At 35.7% G+C, this 22,441-nt stretch overlaps 1 protein-coding gene across 1 annotated transcript; it reads left to right on the top strand.

Annotated features, from left to right (window-relative positions):
• The first annotated feature begins 577 nt into the window (after window positions 1–577).
• On the top strand, window positions 578–12,023 carry LOC107765690 (uncharacterized). The gene is made up of 10 exons (XM_016584365.2): window positions 578–1,040; window positions 2,238–2,304; window positions 3,099–3,223; window positions 3,929–4,037; window positions 4,114–4,177; window positions 4,254–4,309; window positions 6,441–6,548; window positions 9,738–9,887; window positions 11,296–11,466; window positions 11,628–12,023. Exons 1-10 carry the CDS (start codon window positions 823–825, stop codon window positions 11,859–11,861), a joined length of 1,302 nt encoding a protein of 433 aa, XP_016439851.2. The 5' UTR covers window positions 578–822; the 3' UTR covers window positions 11,862–12,023.
• Window positions 12,024–22,441: the final 10,418 nt, after the last annotated feature.

Raw genomic sequence — 22,441 nt, 5'->3', positions numbered from 1 at the left:
CGAAGACAAGTATAGAGAGATTGATATATTATTCAACTTCAAACTGATGTACATAATAAACTGAAATCTCTTCTATTTATAGAAGAAAGGAAGTTGTTGTGTAAGTTGCTACTACAAGTTGTTGTATAAGCTGCTTGTAAGCTCCTACTGCAAGTTGTTGTATAAGCTTCTTGTAAGTTATTATTGTACTAGCTATAGATAATTTTCTACAAGAGTAATGTTTATACACAGAAATGACAAGCTTCTTTAGGAAGCTTATTTCCAATAGAGTACTAAATAGATAAACATATTTACAGCGGAGTCCAATATGAATAAATTTCTTCAGAAAGCTTATTTATAAAAGAGTATTAAATGGATATCCACAATATAATATATTTATAACAATAAGAACACTAAAAATGACATTCTTAATAGACTTTGTGATTTTCACCTTTTTGTTTTTGGTTTCTTTTGTAGAAAAGTTTCTTACTCCTGTGACAAATCATGTTACATACACTAACTTTTCTTCAAACGTATTGCCAAGAAAGCTGCGGAGCAATTAAATGTTAATTGGTGAAAAAGAAATTAAATATTAATTAATTATACTGCAATTAAAAAATTATTAAAAGACGAATTAGGAAAATTCAAGATTCAAGCTTTTTCCTGAATTTATTCACAGAAACCACATCCATACCCGACCCGAAAAATTGTCTGGTAGCAGTTTCCGGCAGTTACTTATCCCACCTGTTCAAAGAAAAGGAAGAAAACAGCACGGCAAGCAAACGCTGGCCTACTTAGAGCCTGTCTGTGTGGAGTATTCATTTCCACTTTCTTACTTGCAAAATGAACTGTGTCACTGCTCCTAAGGCGAGTTGGCGCTGTTCGTCGATTTCCCTCTACTCTGATTCCAGAACATTCCAGAATCGCAGCAGCAGCATCCGCTTCTATCATGACTTCCCTCACAATCATAATCGGAATTCCAACAGAATCAGATGCAACCTGAAAGACAACAATCAACCGGAAACAACTACTGGTATCCAGCTTTATAGAGATATTGAGAGGTCTGTCTTCCATTAATTCCTCTCAATATTTGTACTGCAAATTGTAATTCCCTGCTACTTTTCTTTTTCTTGGATTCCGCTCCTGTTTTTTTTCTTAAGGTGTAACTTTTGCCTTTGTATGGTTGAGACTTGAGTACAACAGTTAGCAAAATTGACATGCAATATTCTTCCTACTCCAGTCCTTATTTCATCTTTCTGTCTCTAGTAAACAACACAAATATAAATACACACTTTATACTTGAGCTGCACACAAAAATAATTGAGCTGTACAAAACGAGCTGAATGGCTAAAAAATTAGCCATAGTTTTCACTGTGTAGCTGAGGTGATTACCCAGTGGGACTAAAAGCTTTGGCAGAAAGCCCAGGACAAACCCCCAAAAGTTGCCTTCTTAACAAGAATAATTGCAAGTGGAAAGAAATGCAGAACAAGAAAGGATAAAAGGAAAATGGATCGTCCATGCCAACATAGGCATTTCAAGGAAAGGCGACATTTGAATATAGCTAGTTTCTTAATAGGATCTTACGTCTTGCACATGCTGAGTTACTGGTAACCCACTTTCTGGATATCTTCTGTGTAGAGATGGAGCTATCATTCTGCTTACGGGTTCGACAGAACCTAGTCGTTTGGCCCAAACCCTGTATTTGTGTTGAAAATCCACTTAATATGTATAAATAATTTATCTAGAACCTAGTAAGCTGCCTTTTCTTGAATCCAGAACCCATAAACTCAAAATCCTAGCTCCACCTTTGCTTATGTGTATTATCATCTGGTTGTTCCATAAAACTAAAAAATGTGATACTTGTAACATTTCCAGTGATGACATTACAGCAAGAAAAAAATTGAAAGCACTGCTACAATTGTTGTGGCTATTGCTATTTGCTAGCAATGATTGCATATGTGTATGTATGCACAAACTGATGAATGCATGTAGTTGATATGCATATAATTGAAATCATTGATGATGGCGTTTGGGAGACTGTTGAACTTACTTTTTAGCTAACTAGAAAATCTAAATTGGCATGCTTGTGTAATCTGATATATCCATAATATTGTCAATTATACACAATCATATACGGTTGTGAAATTGAAGTTCCATTCAGATGATTAGCGATTCTTGATTTAGTGTTATCAGTTAAACAATGTCTGTTTTTGCTCATTAAACCCAAAAAGTAAATACTGCTTCTGCTTATTCACAGATTACTTACAGAGACAGTGAAGCAATCTCAAGGCTGGGGAAGTACACAGGACTGGGATGAAATCGAGGTTAATAAATGAATTCCCTAGAAAATGTGCTTTAGTTTCTTCAGTGGAGTAGAATCAAACAAATGTCTTTCCTTTTAGTTACAAGTCAATGTTAATACCCAACTTGCTTCCTTTATCACTTTCCCTAATTTGTCCAATCTTCATTATCTTACGGCATTTTTGGATTGTAATCTTTAAACAACTTTTCCTATTCCTTCCAAATGAGCTCAAAGACAAAAAAGGACGTTCTAGTTTGACAGAGCACGAACTGACTGTTAGGTTTGAATGAATCAACTCAAATTATTATGAATAGGTCTTTCTAATGATAAATAAGTTTTGAGTCATTCGCTCATAGAAAATGGGATCAACTCCCCCATTTCGTAATTCGTATTGGTACGTACAACTATAATATAAATCTGCTTCTCTTTGTTCCTACGAACAGAATTGTTCCATTATACCAACGTAATAGAGCTGCCCCCTTCCACTCGGACTTCCTTCGATGTGTGAATAAGGTCTTAGTCTGTATGGGGCATTCTGGGCAGGTCGCAATAAGTCGCTAGTCGAAGGGTTAGACCAATCACAATTCATTACCATCACAATGCATTGTAAGCATATTGTTGAATCAATACTTTTTATGTCACTATAATGTGGGTTGGGAATTGACGTGGATTCTATACAATCTTGATTGTGACTTAACAGTTAATAAGACAGTAGGCTGCATAAGAAGGAGAACAAACACTGTACCAAAAACAACTTTCTATATACTTGTTGCTTTGATAAATTATTAATGAAATCAACTCACTGTACTATTCCAGGGAGCATGGGTATTGAGACCAAAAACCTCAAAGCCAAAGTTAGTCGTACATTTTGTTGGAGGTGTTTTTGTTGGGGCTGCTCCTCAGCTTTCTTACCGCCTGTTCCTGGAGCGGCTCAGTCAAATGTGAGTGTTTGATCTTGATGCTAGAGTCCATCTTATTCTACCTATGTTAATTATGTGCTTATGATTTGAAAGTAGCCACTTCTTTGTTGTATTTGTGACCTATATGCGCCTTGGAATTATTCTGATTTATAGTTAGTTTTTCTCTCTTTTTTGCGTTACTCATAAGCAGGATAAGAGAAGTAAAAAATTTAACTGATCACAGTACCAATGGGGTGACGGGATTGTATAATTCTTCCCATTCTCTCTCTGTATTTAAGATTTGAAGGTTGACTTCTCAGATTTTAGGTAAGCAAGAACAGTGTCCACTTTTTAAGTAGTATCTTGCTAAAGATCTTCAGTAATGACTATTCACTTTCTCGTAGAAGTGTACTAGTTTTAAGTAGAAGTGCTTACCAACTGAAGATCATGTTTTACGTTACTAGTTTAGCAAAGGGACTTCCATATGTTTAATCAGACGTAAGAAGCACACTTTTTGTGCGACTAGTTGTATACCTGATGTCCGTTCCAGCGGTATCATTTTATAAAACTAGCATGCTAATATCAATGATGTTGCAAGCACTATAATTCTTATCCTTTTTATGTCTCACTTCTGTTTCCTTTATCCATTGTTTCTGTTAAATGGGGTAGGCATAGCGCTTAGCCTTATTTACATTGTGAGGGGATATGTTGGTTGCTGCAACTTACTTTTGTTACATTGTGAGACAGGGATGCCTTGGTGATTGCTACACCTTATGCTAGTGGATTTGACCATTTCTACATTGCAGATGAAGTGCAGTTTAAGTTCGATAGGTGCCTTAGGTTTCTCCAAGAAAGAGTGAGTTTCAGCATTTGCCTGAGATGAAACTCTTTTATCATGCTTTGTTTCTTATGCTTGTCCATTAGTGACATAGGTACAAGACCTTCCTATATTTGGCATTGGGCACTCTTTAGGATCTGTAATTCACCTTTTGATTGGTAAGTTAAAGTATTCTCTGTAATATTTTTTACATAGAGGTAAATTTGGTTTGACACATTGATGCTTGATGATCAGGATCAAGGTATGCTGTGAAAAAAAATGGGAATGTATTGATGGCTTTCAACAACAAGGTACTTGATTAATTTATTTTCAGCTTTATCACAAACTGATACAACGTTAAAATCGGTTTGAGGGATGCAAAGCCAAATGCAAATGCATTTGATGCATACAGACTTTTTTGCCATGTTTTGCTTTCATTTGTTTATCTTTATCTTTTTTTATTTCTTTTTTGATCGGGTGGGATGGAGTAGGAGTTACAAGCAACTATATCAGATTATTCAGCTTCATAAGCTCAGGGTGGTCAAGTTGCTGCGTGTTCATGAGACGAATCAGATTCAGCTTCTTTAATTTCTACCTTCAAGGTTAAACCTAGGTATAACATCCTAAAATGTGCGACTTACCCTCAACTCCGTAACAAGATTCTAGTTTCATATGGCCTGAACAAGATGAGGCTTCTCCAGAGTTCGTTGTGCTTTAGTTACATCGGCTGCATTATTGGAAGTTTTTGTTTAGTTTACTTTTACTTAGCTTATCATAGAAAGGGCTTTATTTTGCGGTCTCTCATGTTAGAATGGTTGGAGTCTTGTCCTTTGTTTGAACTTCTGAATTCTAAAACTTAAAAGGAAAAAGAAAACAGAAAACTTTGATCGACCTAGCTATAAAGAATTTAATTGATAGAACTGAACTTTTCTTTTTCATATTTAATGAGTTCCATTTCAGGGGATAGCTATGTATGACAAATACAGCAAGCCTAGGGGTGATGGATCTGTAGAGCATAAATGGGGCAAAATGTTTTATGGGAAAAGTGTCTCAAAATTATAGGCTGTGAGGGGAACTTTGGGGACAGTTTTTCTGGTGCTCTTTCTCTCACTTCAGGAATCAACATAAGGTTTCCAAGAGAGAATTCTGACTCATATTTGCCAATGGTTGACTGTATGTGTTTATATTCTTTTGGCTATAATGTGGATATCCTAACATAACCTTGTAACTACCAATGTACTACTACTGAAGAGTCTAGCTGCTAAATCTATGCTTATAGTATGATTTCACTGTAGTTTATGTTATGAATGTGAGATTACAGTGTATATATCGACATGTCTATTTTGTTAAATGTTTATCCTGCACATTTCTTACTTTATCATGGTTTTTGTGCCCATTCCCTTTTTTTTTTTTTTTTTTTTTTTGTAATTAAAAATTTCCATTAATCACCAAAGTGTATTTACAAAGCTCAGCAAGGCTATAGCACAGCCTGCTAATCTCCAAAAAAATTATCACTCAGACACAGCTACAAGACTGCTAACCTATCTGGTGAGATTAGGAAGTTCATCTCCTAGGGAGGGTATCTTCCTAATCTCTGAACATTTACATCAGCAATCAGAATAAGCACACAGTCCTCGCCATACGAACAAATCTAAAATGCAGTTTCTGCAAGAGACTCCTAAGTTTCAGATTTGCCCTAACATTGCACACACAAGCTATTAGCTTAGCTATGCTCTCGACATTGTCTTCTCTTCCTTCAATAATTCTAGCATTTCTCTCAAAGCCAAATAGCATGGGCATGTTCAGCATATAGCATTCTCAGTAATTGAGCTTGAGCGGTCCTCCCTTTTTCCCTCTTAAGTATCCACTGGTATTGTTGTGCCCATGTACATCCTGTGTCCTCCCTATATTGTATCCGTTGCATTAATCTTTGCCATAAACTCCTGGTGACCTGCATTCAACAAAAAGGTGCTCTTTTGTCTCAGGTTGTAAGTGACATAATGCACAGATTGGATCTACATTACAGCCCATTTAATTAGCCTATCAGCAGTATTAAGATGACCATTCTATCTGCCCTCTTTGTTAGCTTATGGTGCTTATAAGAATGCTAGTGCAATTATACTTGCAAATCTTGTAGCTATGAACACTTGCCAAGTTTGACATGGTTTTCTGAAATCTTGGCCCTTGACGGCTTCTTGCCAGGGTCTTTATCTAAGAACCAAGGTGTGATATTCAAGTTTTATAGTCTTACTATAGCTGTTTGTGAAAGTGAAAACAGTAATACATGTATTACGTCTACTCCTGTTAGACCACTAGGAGTTTAAGTTACTGAACATCTTAATGTGTACAATAATCTATTTGTGCCCTGAAGCCAGGTGACCCGGGTAATCCATCACCATCTGAGCATATAATTAAGTTTTCCTATTACCTTTTTTTGTCCAGGATGCCAGCCTTGCAGTTCCATTGTTCTCATCTGTTCTTGCTCCAATGATACAAAATATTGGACCGGTTTTATCGGACATTGCATCATCACCAACCATTCGTCTTGGGGTAAGTAGCAGAATTTTACCAACTTCCCCAGCTTCCTTTGAATGTTCTTGTTAGATGACTTTCACATGTGACATTATAGATGTTTTTTTTTCCTTCTGTCTGGATAACTAAGCAAAAGCTGGCACTATGATTACTGGTATCAAATGGATGAGTCGGGTTGGATTTGAGCGGGTTGAAAACAGGCCGAACAAATGCGGTTTATAGACCATACTGCCCATATCTTATACAAGTCAAACAACGGGTTGGGTAATAAATGGGTTTGGTAAAAACAGTTTTGGCCCATTTTGAGTCGTCCGACAGTTGGATGCTAAGAGTAGTAAAATTGCCTATATGTGACTGTGATTGCTCGATGGCACTCACACCAGCACCCATCTGCTGAAACGCATAATCCTAGTCCGCCATGGCGAGAACTTGGCAAATGTTGACATCAAGGATTACCGATTATGGAACAACCCCAAATCACAAAATTGAACTGACTCAAAAATGGATTGAGCAGGCCAACAAATTGTAACCCTATTTTACTCGGACTCTTCAAAAATGTTGTCGGGTGTGTGTCGGATCCTCCAAATTTAGTGCATTTTTGGATGATCCTACACGGGTGCGGCAACACTTTTGGAGAGTCCGAGCAACATAAGAAACTGTTTTCTGAAAATTGCGAATCTTCCTGCACTAACAACTGGAAGGAAGGTCTACTTCTATGTCTCCCCTGCAGAGGCAAGAAGGACATTGAAAGGAATAGGCTGGTCGTTTTTGAAGAGATGAGTGATGGGGTTGAATGGACAGTACAGGCCCGAGAGAATTGAAGTTTGGTAACTTCCATGACCCAGCAAGTATAAAGAAGATTTTATTCTGGTTAGAAATGGAAACAGAGTTTCGAACCTCGAGGATTTCTCCATTATTAAAATAGGATGGAATGTTATAACCCAATTCGTTTCAACCCGTATTAACCCATATCTTAAATAGGTAAGTTGACTATAGTTTTATTACAGGCAGATTGGGCAAGTCAGTCATTTTGGGTTGAAATTGCCACACTAGTAATAATATGCTCGGGGAGTACAAAAGTTGTGCCAAATCTTTTCCTAGTTATTCTTATACTGATGCTAGGAATTCAAAGGTACACTAGTTCATATACACTCAGAGATTATACCACATAAGGACAGACATAACTTTTCAATCAAATCATCTTCAATTTGTCTCCCTCTCAGAGGACCACAAAACAATAAGAGGGAGAGTTTTCCAAATCTTCTTCCTTTCTTTGTTGAAATTCTTTTCTGTCCATCACAAGTACGCCGGAAACCCTCTGAGCTTAATCCAAGTGATTCCGCCTCCAATTTTCACAATGGCAAGTATGGATAGGTGGCCACGTTCTTAGTGTAATTCCAATTTGTCGGAGAACCATCATCCATTTTAATTCTTCTTGCCTTCGTTCTCGAAATTCAAACATAAACAGCATCCCACTCAACTCTTTAATTTAACTCCAGCTGGGACTCCCCAGGTATTATCCACCCACCCATTTTTGGACCTCAATAGAGGGATCAAACTGTTGTTACCAAAGGAACCAACCAGACATCTATGCAAATATTCTGTCCTGCTTCGGAGAACGTATATCAATTTTGAAGTGATTAGTCTCCTTTTCATCCTCTATAATTCTGATGCTATCTTTAGGCCACACCTTGATTTCAGCTACTTGTGCATAGCTCCATTTACGGTTTCATTAATCGTAGCGCCATTATGGTCCATACCTTTTTTACTTTTTCCACTAACTTACTGATCCATTTTGCAAAATCTACCCACCCTATTTTTCTCCAGCTTCTGGAATGATAATCTCTGATTTTCTGCTCCCTTTGATTGCAACAAATCGGATGTATCTTCCCACATTATTGAATTTCTGATAGATGAAATAAGAATATAGTTGGTTCAAGGTTCTTGGTAGATACAAGAAACTGAAAGGGATGATCAAAAGAAGAAAGAGAAGGAGCTGATCTGAAGCTTGAGATGTCAAGATTTCACCTGGAAAATGTATCAGAAAAAGAAAGAGAAGGAGAGTGCACGTTACCAAGAGAGAAAAGTGTCGTGTTCAGGGGATGGTTTCCATGCCTCAATGATTAATATCTCTTTGCCAGTTAAAATTGTTTGCTTAGTGTTGTTCTCTGAAAAATAGAACGCATCGACAAATAAGGTGCAAGCCTCAATGTCTTGGTACCTGCATTAAAGCGTCTCTAAGTGAGGCATAGTGCCTACCCTAAGCTTCACCCAGATTCAGGGCTTAAGTGCGCCTCAAATGAGCATTTACCATACACTTGGAGAGAAAGGATATGCGTTGACTGACATTGGTATCGTATCTGAACCTGATTGCTGACTGATGATATTTCTATGAAAACTGTGGTGTCTTTACAATTAGGAAATCAGCTGCTTTTATTTCATCATCGTGTCAAATAAGATTGGATTTCTTTGTCAAGAAGATCGCATGTCTCTTTGTTAGGACGATTGTTTGTGCTTTAGATTTTCTCTTGAAGTCAGTGCTTTGTGTTTTTCATGCTCTAAGATTTGGTTTCAAAAGTGAGGGCTTCTCCTAAACTGTGTCAGCTCATCTATATTTCCTTTTTTCTTGCTTAATGTATGTGTTAAAAGATTTTCAATGAAAAGTAAGCACCTTTTTAAGAAACGCCTAAACGGGAGCTATGGTCTCTTGCATTTCTTGGACTTACTAGTTGTTTGTACAAGAAATCTCTCTCTCTCTCTCTCTCTCTCTATATATATATATATATATATATATCTCCCTCTGTTGCTTCTTCTAGAACTTTTTTCCTTTTTACTGTATAGTTCTCTCAACTCCTTTCGGCTTCTAAAATTATAAGTAGAGATTGATCTTATCAATTGAAAATGCTGAGGAAGAGGAGAAAGAGATTGCTTAACCTTGTTGAACTCTTAATGCTGTCCTATTGATTTTTTATCATAAGTATTTTGTTTTACTGAACTGAGTTCACTTGAAAGTTCTGCTCACCCTTTTCGTGCCTATTTTTACGGTCACTTTTTCATGAGATGCTTTAGCGGTAGGCAAAGGTATTAAATGTTAGTTATGTAGGTGCAAACATTGTGCCACTCTCGTTAGTCGTTAGTCACTTTTTAATAAACTTCAACATGGTACTGAATCCTTCTTACTCCACTCCTATGTTTGATTATCTGCAGGCAGAGATGACTATGAAGCAAATAGAGAACCTTAGCCCCTCAATTGTGAAGCAAGTTTTTCCACTAGTTGAGCAACTGCCTCCTCTATACATGGACTTGATTAAGGGAAAAGAAAATTTTACTCCAAGACCAGAAGAAACTCAAAGACTGGTATGGAAAATTTTGAGATCTTAGTACTCATTAACTACATACATGTCGTGAACATCTTTAGTTTACTTTGTTGTTATTTTCTGGTAGAACTTGTGTAGAGTTTATATTCTATTACCAGAAGCAGATACATGCATACATGCTTTTTGCCATGGTACGAGTTGATTTTTTGATAGTGCTATGTAGACTGTAGAGCCTGGCTCGATAATTATTTAATCACTATGCATGAGACCAATAATTTCAGGAGCTCGATTTGGATACTCAGATTAAATAGTATTTGATGTGATGTCAGATTTTGGATGCTTTCTTAAACTTGTATGATGATGGGCAATGAAATTGTAGATTATGATGGTGAATTGCACAAATCTGATGGAGATGTGTGTGTGTGTGTGTGTGTGTGTGTGCGCATTTTCTGTTAAACTTTATTAGTGCTTATAGTTAGGAAATGGATTGTTGGATAGGTCTTTAAAAAGAAGAAAGGCAATTAATTAGGATTAAAGATATATTACAGAAAATATAGTTAGTTACATAAAGCTATAGTTAGTTGAAAGGTATTGATTTTAATGATATTATGTTATTAAACATATATAGCTCTATTCATGTGTTACATAGATTTGGAAAGAAGACATGTTTGTTTTTGAAGAAATCCATGTATGGATTAGAACAGTCTTCAAGGTAATGGTAAAATATATGAATATTTTGCGTTGAATCATTGTTTTCTCAAGGAGCTTGTACGATAGTTCTATTTTCTTCATTATTCCAAACAAGGTGACCCACAATTTCCTTCTAGGTTCTTTTTAGGTCAAACACCTCGGCGGCCCCTAAAGTTGGCTTCAGTTTTCATTTTGAAGAAATCCATGTATGGATTAGTGCGGATTGAAACTTTTTGTTGGGCTAATTTAGGGTAAATAAAATATACGTGTATATATATATATATATATATATATATTTAATTTTTTATAAGGAATTTAGAGTATATATAATATTATATAGATAAAATACATAAAATCTCAAAATCATATGATCCTCATAATATTTGAAAATTTCATGCACTGTTATTCTATCCCCGTCAGATACGTGCTATACAGATGTTAGTAGCGCTGCTGACTTTAACATGTTGAAGACGCTGAATGTTGCATATGCAACATTGTCTATATTACAGTGAAACTGTCTCGAATGGTGGGTCTGTTTTTTGGCGTAATTCAGAATTGATTTTATAGCAATAATGCATAGTTAAGATTAAGTCATTAAGAATATGTGAAAAAATGTTCAAAATCATAGTTGCAGCAAAATTTATTTAATTTACCAAGTAGCAATAATGCCATAGAGAATGGGGCAGAGTACGTAACACAAAATGTATATTGTCATTGTCCAAGATTATGTAAGTTTTTTTATCTGATATATATTACAGATAAGGTCCTACTACGGGATATCGAGGAATCTCTTAATAAAGTTCAAAGATGATACAATCGACGAAACTTCAACACTAGCTCAGGTGCTCAGCTCAGGTTCTGCTATCAGCTCAATGCTGGATATGTCCATTCGCTCGCTTCCTGGAGACCATGCGCTTCCTCTACAGCAGGTTCACCCTAAACCATAGAAATCTGTTAAACGAAAGTTCATTGCATCTAGTGTCTGATTAATAAATCTGCTGGCAGATTCATGCCTGGCCAATTTGCTTTTTCATAGTGCATTTTTTCTGAGGTTAAAACAATGTAGTACTTTCCTTTTTCCGACTTTCAGGCTCTGCCAGATGTTCCCCCAGGAATGACAGATGCTGTTAACAGGAGCGGGGAGCTATTGGCAAATTTGACTGCAGGAACACCATGGGAAAGTGTTGCAAAGGAAGTCGGCAATACACTTGGTAATGTAGACTCTATACTTCTTAGCTCGGGGAATTCAAAGGACTTGGATCAGCTTGTGGAGACAATAACATCATGGATGTTGTCTAACTCAAGTCCAAGACTTTTACAATGATTTGCTAAAATGCATGTATATGAGCCTCTTCAATTAAGCTGTAATGATAGTTATACTTGACATTTGTCTAAGGTTATAGAAACTTGGCCTCTCTTTGGTCATATATCATGCGAATGTATGCTTGCTGGAATTTTGGTATAAAAGAAAGGTCAATTATTTATACCTGGTGGTGGAGTTGGATATTGGATTGACCATGAACTCTGTGCACGATCGGTTAAGTTGGAATAACTGTCATCCTGAGTTTTAACTATAACTCAGACCCTATGACAAAGGGAGGGTAAATGCTAAGTTGTTAACATACACTACTATGAAAGTAAGTTTGCCTGCTTTCTCGAAATGGGAGCTTTAACTATATTCTTGCCTACTGAAATATTTGAAAATGATCTTGACAGCTCTTCAAATCCTCCAGTCACATTGCAGTTTGTACTTCCACGGAGTTTCATATTTTTTATTTTCGATGCAAGAACCTCTGCTAAACTCTCTAGAATGGCAACTTTATTATTTGCAGAATCACATTAGTGTAAACTAAGATACAGAAATCTATTCACTCAGGAAATATGAGCTAGGGAGGGGGTAAACCTCGGGACCTAAGCATCAAGTCTCATCGATATATATATATATGTCTGTTTCGCTATTGTTCTGCTTAAAAGATAACGAGGAACCTTGTTCTAGAACAGTCTTAAGGTTTACATGTTAAGTAGTTCAAATTACTGCAAGACTAACATTTTCTCCTCCTTAAGACAAAAGAAATAGAAGCGCAAAAGCAAATATTGATCATGCCCAAATTTTGATATTTTCCAAAGTCAGTAATAACGTATCTGTAACAGACTAGGAGTGACCGGTGAATGGCAATTTCCATGAATCGAAATATCAAAACTTCATTGTCAAAATAAATGTCTTACTAGACTTGTAGTATTGCACGTAACTAGCTGTGGAATATTTTAATCACGAATAGCATGGATGAGATGAGTGAGTGGTGTGTCCATGTTGGCTCATCTTTTACCTATATTTTAATACAAGGCTTGAGTTCCGCTTCAATAACGTTACAATCTAGCTTTAACGGACAGCATAAACACAGATTCAAGGCACTCTACAAAGATTAACGATGACGAGTTCATTCTGATTTTTGAGTCAGGATAGAAAGAGGCCAAAATTGATAGGAAAGATGGAAAGCACAACACTATTCTCATCTAAGCTCAGAAATTCTATGAAAAAGTGAACTGTGACAAGTCAGGTTTTACTGCTTTCATACACACAAAATGCGATCAAGATAAAAGAATGGGATGGAATCAGTATATGATAACATCAAATATCTAAGGATTAACATGCATCATTTTATATCATGGACACCTCTGCTGCTCTACCTATAGTATCATAGGATCCAGTACCCTCTAAATGCTCTGTCTAATACATGCCACGAGGGCACTACCATAGTCTTACATTTATTTCCGTTACAAACAAAAGTGTAAAACTATACAAGAGTTCAACAATGTTTGTTCAATTTGCAAGGACAGCCCTCCAAAATACAAAAAATGATGCCAAAAAGATTGGAACTCAGTTAGGCTTCTGATGATTTGGTCCGAGAATATATCATGGCGGCTACATAACAAGAAGATCAAACCAAAATTCAAATTTTAAGTTCAAATGACGTTCTTCCCTAACAGCACGGAAAAGGGCAAATAAATTGACGGGAATTTCAGGGAAGAAGCACAAAATAGAGCTAATGTAAGCGAAAATTCAACAGATATTTTTACTCAAAATCCAATTTACTAAAAAACAAAACATCATCAAGTCATTGAAGATTCAAAACCCCTGGTTCTTTCTTAATCAAGACTACAGATTAAATAGAAAAAGACCATTAAACAAACAGGATTGCATCAAAACTGACTTTTTGTTTCCCATATAAAACTTTTCACTTCCACTCTAAAAGCAAAGCAAGTAGTCTATCTCTCATCTTTAGTCTCCCTTTCTCCTGAAAGAACAACCCTCAGTGAGTCTAGCACGGCCACCAGTCGGCTGGCACAACACCGTCTGGCAGTTACCGCACACCACCACAGTTTGCGAGTGACTAAACACAGTTGTTCTGCACATACATATTTATTCCAATCATCAATTATATAATACAACAAACACTAATTCAAAATCCAAAAGGAAACAATAAACAGGAGAACTTACATGTTAAAGCAGCCCTGGCACTTAACATCCTAGAGATAAAACAACAAATCGCACATTAATTTCAAAAATCCAAAACACAGATGCATAATCTCAAAGTGTATATAAATTGGAAAATCATTTTGGCGTACCATAAAGAAAGAGTTAGGAGACTGAACAAGACGCTTGAGTTTGTGCTTTCTCTTCTCCAGCTCGGCAGGAGGGTTCAACAAATCGACATCATTTGGGAGAGTCTTAATAATCCAAATTAGCACATATGTTAAAACAAATCTGAAATAATAAAGAACGAAATCCGAATAGCGAAAGATAACTCACCATTTTCGCGAGATTAACAGATAAGCCTGGAAAAGCAGAAGAGCTATTTAGCCTCCGAGGCTGCTGAGATGAAGACGATGCGACAAGAATGGTTTTTTAGGGTTTTCTGCGAAGCTTATAAAAGGATTTGAGAAAGTTGTAGGCCGTTGGATTGCTAGAAGAGCTTTAATCTTGGCCTTCCGTTTAAGGTCTCTTATTCACTAAGACTCCGAGGATACGATTGTCAATTCGCCTACTGCCCTAGTTCCCTAAAAAAACATTTCTTGTTATAAAATAAAGACTGTAAAGTAAAGACAAGTATAGAGAGAAACTGATATATTATTCAAACTTCAAACTTCTGTACATAATGAACTGAATTCTCCTCTATTTATAGAAGAAAGGAAGCTGTTGTGTAAGCTGCTACTGCAAGCTGCTGCTGCAAGCTGCTGTGTAAGCTGCTTATAAGCTGCTGTGTAAGCTGCTGCTCTAAATTGTTGTGCCAGATATAGATAATCTTTTATCATGGGTAATATTTATCCATAACGGAGTACCGAAAGGATAAGCTTCTTCAGGAGGCTTATTTCCAATAGAGTACTAAATAGATAAATGTATTTATGCCGGAGTCTCATATGGATAAACTTCTTCAGGAAGCTTATTTACAACGGAGTACTAAATGACATCCATAATATAATATATTCATTACACTCCCCCTTAGATGTTCATTAAAAGACAATGTGACTCGTTAAAACCTTACTAGGAAAAATCCCGTGGGAAAAAAATCCTAGTGAAGGAAAAAGAGTACACATATTTAGTAATACGCATTGCTAGCTGCCTCATTAAAAACCTTATAAGGAAAACCCTGTGGGAAAAAACCTTAATAAGGAAAAAAAGAGTACATCGCGTATTTTACTCCCCTGATGAAAACCTTGTTTCAAATATTTAAGTCTCTGCATTCCAATCTTGTATACCATCTTCTCAAAAGTTGAAGTTGGTAAAGATTTGATGAATAAATCTGCCGGATTGTCACTTGAACGGATTTGTTGCACATCAATGTCACCATTTTTCTGAAGATCGTGTGTGTAGAATAATTTTGGTGAAATGTGCTTCGTTCTATCTCCTTTTATAAATCCCATCAATGTCACCATGTACGTGACCAGTGCCCTTTTCCTCCACATCTATAGCATGCATTTTCTGACTTTGCTGCTTGCACCGCTTCATGCTTTTGTTCCTTCCTTTTCCACTGCTGTTGTGAGGAGGGTTCTTCGGTGCATTATTATTACCACGATTAGAGTTTCCTCCCCGACCACGGCCATGACCACGACTGGGGCCACGTCCTCTTCCACATTTAGCTTGGTGGAAGTTCGTCTCATTCACTTCAGGGAATGGACAAGAACCAGTAGGTCGGCTTTCATGGTTTTTTATTAATAGCCCATTATGTTGCTCGGCTACAAGAAGATATGAGATAAGTTCAGAATACTTTTTGAATCCCATCTCTTGATATTGCTGCTGCAGGAGCATATTCGAGGCATGAAAAGTGCTGAAAGTTTTCTCCAACATATCATGATCAATAATATTATCACCATATAGTTTCAATTGGGAAATAATTCTGAACATAGCAGAATTATACTCACTGATAGATTTAAAATCTTGTAGCCTTAGATGAGTCCAATCATAACGTGCCTGTGGAAGAACGACCATCTTCAGGTGGTCATATCTATCTTTCAAATTACTCCACAGTATGACTGGATCTTTAACAGTAAGATATTCCATTTTCAGGCCCTCATCAAGGTGATGGCGTAGGAATATCATTGCTTTGGCACGGTCTTGGTTTGATGCCTGATTTTTATCTTTGATGGTGTCTGCCAGACCCATCGTATCAAGATGAATTTCGGCATCAAGCACCCAAGACATGTAGCTTTTGCCCGATATATCCAGGGCTACAAACTCAAGTTTAGAAAGATTTGACATTATTTAGAAAAAGAAAGTTCGTACCTCTGATACTTTCAAAGTATTTTCTCGAGATGGCAGAGTCTCGTGCTGATAACGTGTTATAAAATAAAGACTGTAAAGTAAAGACAAGTATAGAGAGAAACTGATATATTATTCAAACTTCAAACTTCTGTACATAATGAACTGAATTCTCCTCTATTTATAGAAGAAAGGAAGCTGCTGTGTAAGCTGCTACTGCAAGCTGCTGTGTAAGCTGCTACTGCAAGCTGCTGTGTAAGCTGCTTGTAAGCTGCTGCTCTAAACTGTTATGCCAGATATAGATAATCTTCTATCATGGGTAATATTTATCCATAACGGAGTATCGAAAGGATAAGCTTCTTCAGGAGGCTTATTTCCAATAGAGTACTAAATAGATAAATGTATTTATGGTGGAGTCTCATATGGATAAACTTCTTCAGGAAGCTTATTTACAACGGAGTACTAAATGAACATCCATAATATAATATATTCATAACATTTCTTTCTTTTTGTCTTTTTTTCGGGATGAACTTAAGAAATTGTCTGGTCAAGTTTAGAGGTGGGCATTGGTCGGTTCGGTTCGGTTGTGAATGTTATCGATTCGGCATATCGATTATCGATTTATAAATATGTTAAATCGATAACCGAGCCGATAAGGTATCGGGTATCGGGTATCGGGTATCGATCCTTATCGGTTCGGTTATCGGTTTACCCGATAAGAATAAAAAATATCCAAAAATTTCATATTTTTATTAAAGAAATCGTGAACATACTGTTAAGAGAAAGGAACTGAATTTTCGCTCTTAAGAAAGAGGGATTAAATTTCAACTTTAGAAAGAAAACTTTCTTTGCATTTGAAAATCCCAATAAATGATCTCAATTTTCAAAGTTATAATTTACTAGGAGTAAGGAATAAGATATTCAACAATCTAATCTTACTAACTATCTCACTGCGGGCGGGCATAATTCATAGAAAAATATAAAATCCTAATCTTGCAAATACTACAGATTCTTTAAAGCTTAAAACTAAAACTCTTAACTGAAGAATTAAGATGAGAATTCAGAAAAGTTTAAAACTTACTCTAAGGATTAATGTCTGAAGATGAAGAGTAACTGTCAAGAGAATCGAGAGAATTAAGAGAATGAGAGAATGAAGCCATAAGCAGTGGCGGAGCCAAGATTTTTATTAAGGGGAGTCAAAATATAAAGAAACAAACTCACCAAGAAGTCAAGGGGTGTCATTATATAGTATATATACATATTTTAAAAAAAATTATCGAGCTAAACAGTATAATTTTCTGACGAAGGGGTGTCGGTTGATGCCCCTTAGGTGCACGTGACTCCGCCACTGGCCATAAGGTGGCTTTATATACTTAGTGGGTAAAATTATAATTTTGTTATAGCTTATTGGGCTATTAGTTAAACCGTTAATAAAATTGGCAAACCGAGACCCGAACCGATAACTCAATAGTCAAATAACATTAAATGGTTATCGAACTATTTATCCAATAGCCAGATATCGATAACCCATTAGCATTTTATCGGTTCGGACTATCGGTTATACCCGATATATGTCCAGCTCTAGTCAAGTTTCTAGGAACTCGAAAACATATTTTTGAGGTTATAAAAGTATCTCTCTTTTTTTGAATTTGAGGTGTTTGGTTAAAATTAAATTATTCTTTTTGTGCATAAGCAAAAATAAATTTTCTACTATTAGAGATAAGCTATTCAAAAAGTTTGTTTTCAGGATAAAATAATCCTTAAATAAAAATTTATATTCACCAAATTACCTCTTATTTATTGAATCCGTCTATCTCTCAGATATGTATACAAACTTGTTCTTATCTTCCCTTTTGGGGTTTAACTACATTTATATTTATATTTATTAAAACCGTAAAATGCATTTTTATTTTATGGTTTAAATTTTAACTAAATAAAAATAAAAACTTAATAAAATTCTTTCATAAAAATACTTACAACTATTTCTCTAATCAAATAATACTAATTTTTAAAATAAACTTTAATCTTGTCTTTTTGTAATTTGAGTGGGGTGGATGAAATAAAGGCTTGCATCTTGCGACTTGTGTGATAAGAATGTGCCTTTAAGTCTTAAAGGTAAGTTTTACCAAGTGGTGGTTAGACCAACTATGTTGTTGGGATAAAGTGTTGGCCAACCAAGAACTCTCATGCCTAGAAGATAAAGGTAGCAGAAAGAGGATGTTGAGGTGAATGTTTGAACATACTTGGAGAGATGAGATTAGGAAGGAAGATATTTGGGACAAAGTGGGGGTGGCCCCTGTGGAGGATAAGATGCGAGAAGCGGGGCAGAGATGGTTTGAGCATGTGAATAGGAGATACACATATGCTCCAGTGAGCTGTGAGATGTTGAATATGGTAGATTTTAGGAGATGTAGATGAAGGTCGAAAAAGTATTTGGGAGAGGCGATTAGGCAAGACATGACTCATTTTCAGCTTACCGAGAACATGACTCATGATAGAAGGTTGTGAAAGTCGAGAATTGATGTTGTAGGTTGGTAGGTAGTTGAGCGTACTTCCTTCTTTTTCTACCAGTAGTTTTGATAGTAGTCTGACTTTGTCTTGTTCTTAGACCACTATTACTACCGATTGTTGCTTATGTTATTGTTACTGTCTAGTTAGTTGTTGTTACTACTTCTTTTTCATGACTTCAATATGTTTCTTTACCACTGTGTTTATAATTGACTTGAGTTGAGGATCTATCAAATAACAATACCTCTACCTACACAAAGTAGGGGTAAGGTCTGCAACACTCCTCTTCAAACTCCACTAGGTATGGTGTTGTTTTTCGTAATTTAACACTCAAAATTACGTTTTGAAAAGATTGGCCAAATACAATCTATTATTAAATACTAAAAAAATACTTCTCAAATTAATTCGTCAATACAAACTACTCCTCACTAAAAGTATTTCTCTAAAAAGATATTTTAACAAAAGTTTTTATTAAAATAAGGAGTTTTTAGAAAGCTTGGTCAAATAGGCTCTAATCTTCATTTGTTTGCATTTCAGTCTAAATCTTAATTAATTAGATAGCAGTCATTAAATGTATTTACTTTTTAGGTCTGAATCTTAATTATATAAGTGTGTTTATCTTTTTTTCTTTTATAATCACTTAACATGTTTTGAATAGGTATGAATAAACATGGATATAACAAAATCTCAATATTATTAAGATGATATTCATTCAAAAATTTATAAGAAGAATCATTTAACCACCAGTCCATTCATCTTGCCATTCGTCGCTGTCGTCCACCATCACTCTATCCGCTTTCATTGCAGAAAAGAATGTTCCATTTGGGATAATTTCAAAAAAAAGATAAGAAAAAGGAGAAAGAAATGATGGTATTTAAGGAAATATTAGTTTGAGAGAGGCTTACAAAGATATATTTAATTAGACCCCTAATTACAAGAAAAATAGATATTATTCCACTTTTAAAATGTAGCAATAAAATCTTCGTACGATATATACAACCTTCCATAAAACCTGCAAATTTAGGGATTCTAAAGATCTTCTATTTATATTTTTATATAAAATTTTCACAAATCTAGTTGAGATTATATATTTATTTGGGAGTTGTAGCAGTTGAAAACTTCGAAGTTCTTACTATTGTGAATTTTTCGCTCATAGAGTTGAAAACATAAATATTCATTGTTTTGGTGATTTAATTTGATGAACCATAGTCAATTGTCATTTATAATGCTTTGAATCTTTAAAGTTGAAATCGGATTTATGAAATCAAAATCATTTTCGATTGGTTATTATTTCAAAAGCTTGAAAAGATCATAAGGAGCTTATATCTCAAGTTTAGGATGATTTGGTACATATTTTATTAAGGTTTTAGATCTAGTTTTTAATTAAACTTCGAGGCTGAAAAAGAGTAGTCTCTTATATATTATATGTATGTCATGTATAATTCTTTACTATTATTTAAAAATAGGAGTTGGGGTGCACGAACATGGGCTATTTAGTAATTATGAGTGTTTGGCATGGTCATTTTGGAACTTTACTCTTCAACTACAACCCTTACTATTTTCTCATCGTGCTAGCCTTTTTTATTTGTGTGAGCCAATGTCTTCCATTTTTACTAATATTTTGATGTCATCCTTATTTTTTGATGGTTCAATCTAAAAGTGCATATGTGCTCTGTAAATTTCTAAGGTAGGCTACACCATTTGCAAATAGCTAAATTTGCACTCAAAAGTCGCTTGTTATGTGCTTTACTCCATCTCTGTTTCAGCTTCTCTTCATTATTACTTTGCGTCTCTCACTTTTAATTTTTGGTTTGATTTCTAGATTTTTTATTTGCTCTTTCTTTTCACCTTCTCTGTACCTGTGATTTACGACGAGTTTTTCCATGTTTCCTTCTTCTTCTTCTTCTTCTTCTTCTTCTTCTTTTTGTTGCACTACTTCCTTGGCGGTTGAAGTTTTATAGATATCTGTTAAGTAGTTTTTCTATTATTTTAAAAGTTTTTGATTTATGTTTTACGTGCATGTCACTATTTTTACCTCTTTTTTACATATATGTTTGGGATTAAAATATTGATCTGTGTTTCTGCATATGTGAAAATCGATACCAAGGTGCATGATTATGTACAATGTGATGAATACAAAATATAATTTTTTTTTGTACCAATTTCTTTTGCACACTGATGCAGTCATGATGATGTTTGATGGTATGCCTGAAACAGTGATTAATTTTTTTTTTTCTTTCTTCTTCATCTAACTATAGTAAACGAATAGTAATATTAAGTAAAGAGAAACATTTATTTACAATATAATACTCAAATATATTGGACCATCTTCTTCAGATATGATTGTGTGCCACCATACTGTTGCGCTTGTGTTTGCAGAGGTTTTTTTGGATCAAATTTGAAGCATTTTTTTCTAAGTTCTGTGAATTTTCTTTGGAAGCTCTCTCTCTCTCTCTCTCTCTCTCTTTCTTCGCACTTGCAACGGTCATCTCGCTGCCAAGTCCAGCTAAGCCGTCAGCAACCACCACTTCCAAGGTAGGTCTTCTCCCCTCCCCCATCCTCTCTCCCCTATCCCCTCTCTTCTCTCCTCGCTCTCCTCTTCTCTTTCTTATCCTTTTTTCTTCGTTTCCCAGCACCCCCAGTGTCGGTGACCACCCAAGGGCCGGCGACAACACCTGGGAAGATTTAGATGGGTTGGTGCAGGATATCCCGCTCACCGAGAAGCTTATTATATGAGAAGATTTTAATAGCCACATTGGAAGGTCGTATGTTGGGGTATGACGGTATGCATGGTGGCTTCGATTTGGAGAGATAAATAGATGAGGTACTTCATTCCTGGAGTGTGCTAAAGCTTTTGATCTAGTGATTTCTAACTCGTATTTTTCGAAGAAGGGGAGCACCTAATCACCTTTCAGAGCATGGTGATCAAGACTCAAATTGATTATCTACTCCTCAAAAAATATGATAGAGGTTTATGCATAGATTGGAAGGTCATCCTAAGTAAGAATCTTACGACCCAGTATAGTATGGGTGGGCATAAAATCCGAAAAATCGAATTTCGAACTGGACCGAATTAATTCGGTATTTTGGTATAATTCGGTATTAAATTTTCGGTTATTCAGTATAACGATGCGGTCCTTGGTATACCGAAATACCGAATTATTTAAGTATTTTATGTGCTTCCTAATTCCTATCCTAGTCCTATAGTGCCCTAGCTCAGCCCAAAATTTTAAGATTGTATTTCTAGCCCAATAAGACTAAGTCTAATTCTCTTACTCTCTTAATCCCTTTCCCTTGTTTCCAAGGACAGGAATTAGAAATTTAGAATTAGGTTTCTCTCAAGTCTCAAACAAAAAAGTAAAGAACAAACCGTCTGCGACTGCTGCGAGTGAAGAATAGATCGGCACGACGACTTCACTACCTCGGTGTCGACGACTCTCAAGTGTAACTGCTTATTTTCTCATTTTTGACCTTCATTCTTCAATCTTCAACTCTTCAACAGGTTCACAACTTCTTCATTCTTTAATATTTAGTTTGTATTTTGTAACCAATAACTTCTTTTTTGAGTACAAAAGGAACTATAAAGTATAAACCCAATACTTTAGTTAAAAAATAAAATGGAAAATGCTTATGCAATC

This window comes from Nicotiana tabacum, chromosome 9 (assembly GCF_000715075.1).
Source record: "Nicotiana tabacum cultivar K326 chromosome 9, ASM71507v2, whole genome shotgun sequence".
Classification (NCBI taxonomy): Eukaryota; Viridiplantae; Streptophyta; class Magnoliopsida; order Solanales; family Solanaceae; genus Nicotiana; species Nicotiana tabacum.
The sequence above is the reverse complement of the archived record's forward strand: the minus strand, read 5'-3'. Positions and strand labels throughout refer to the sequence as shown.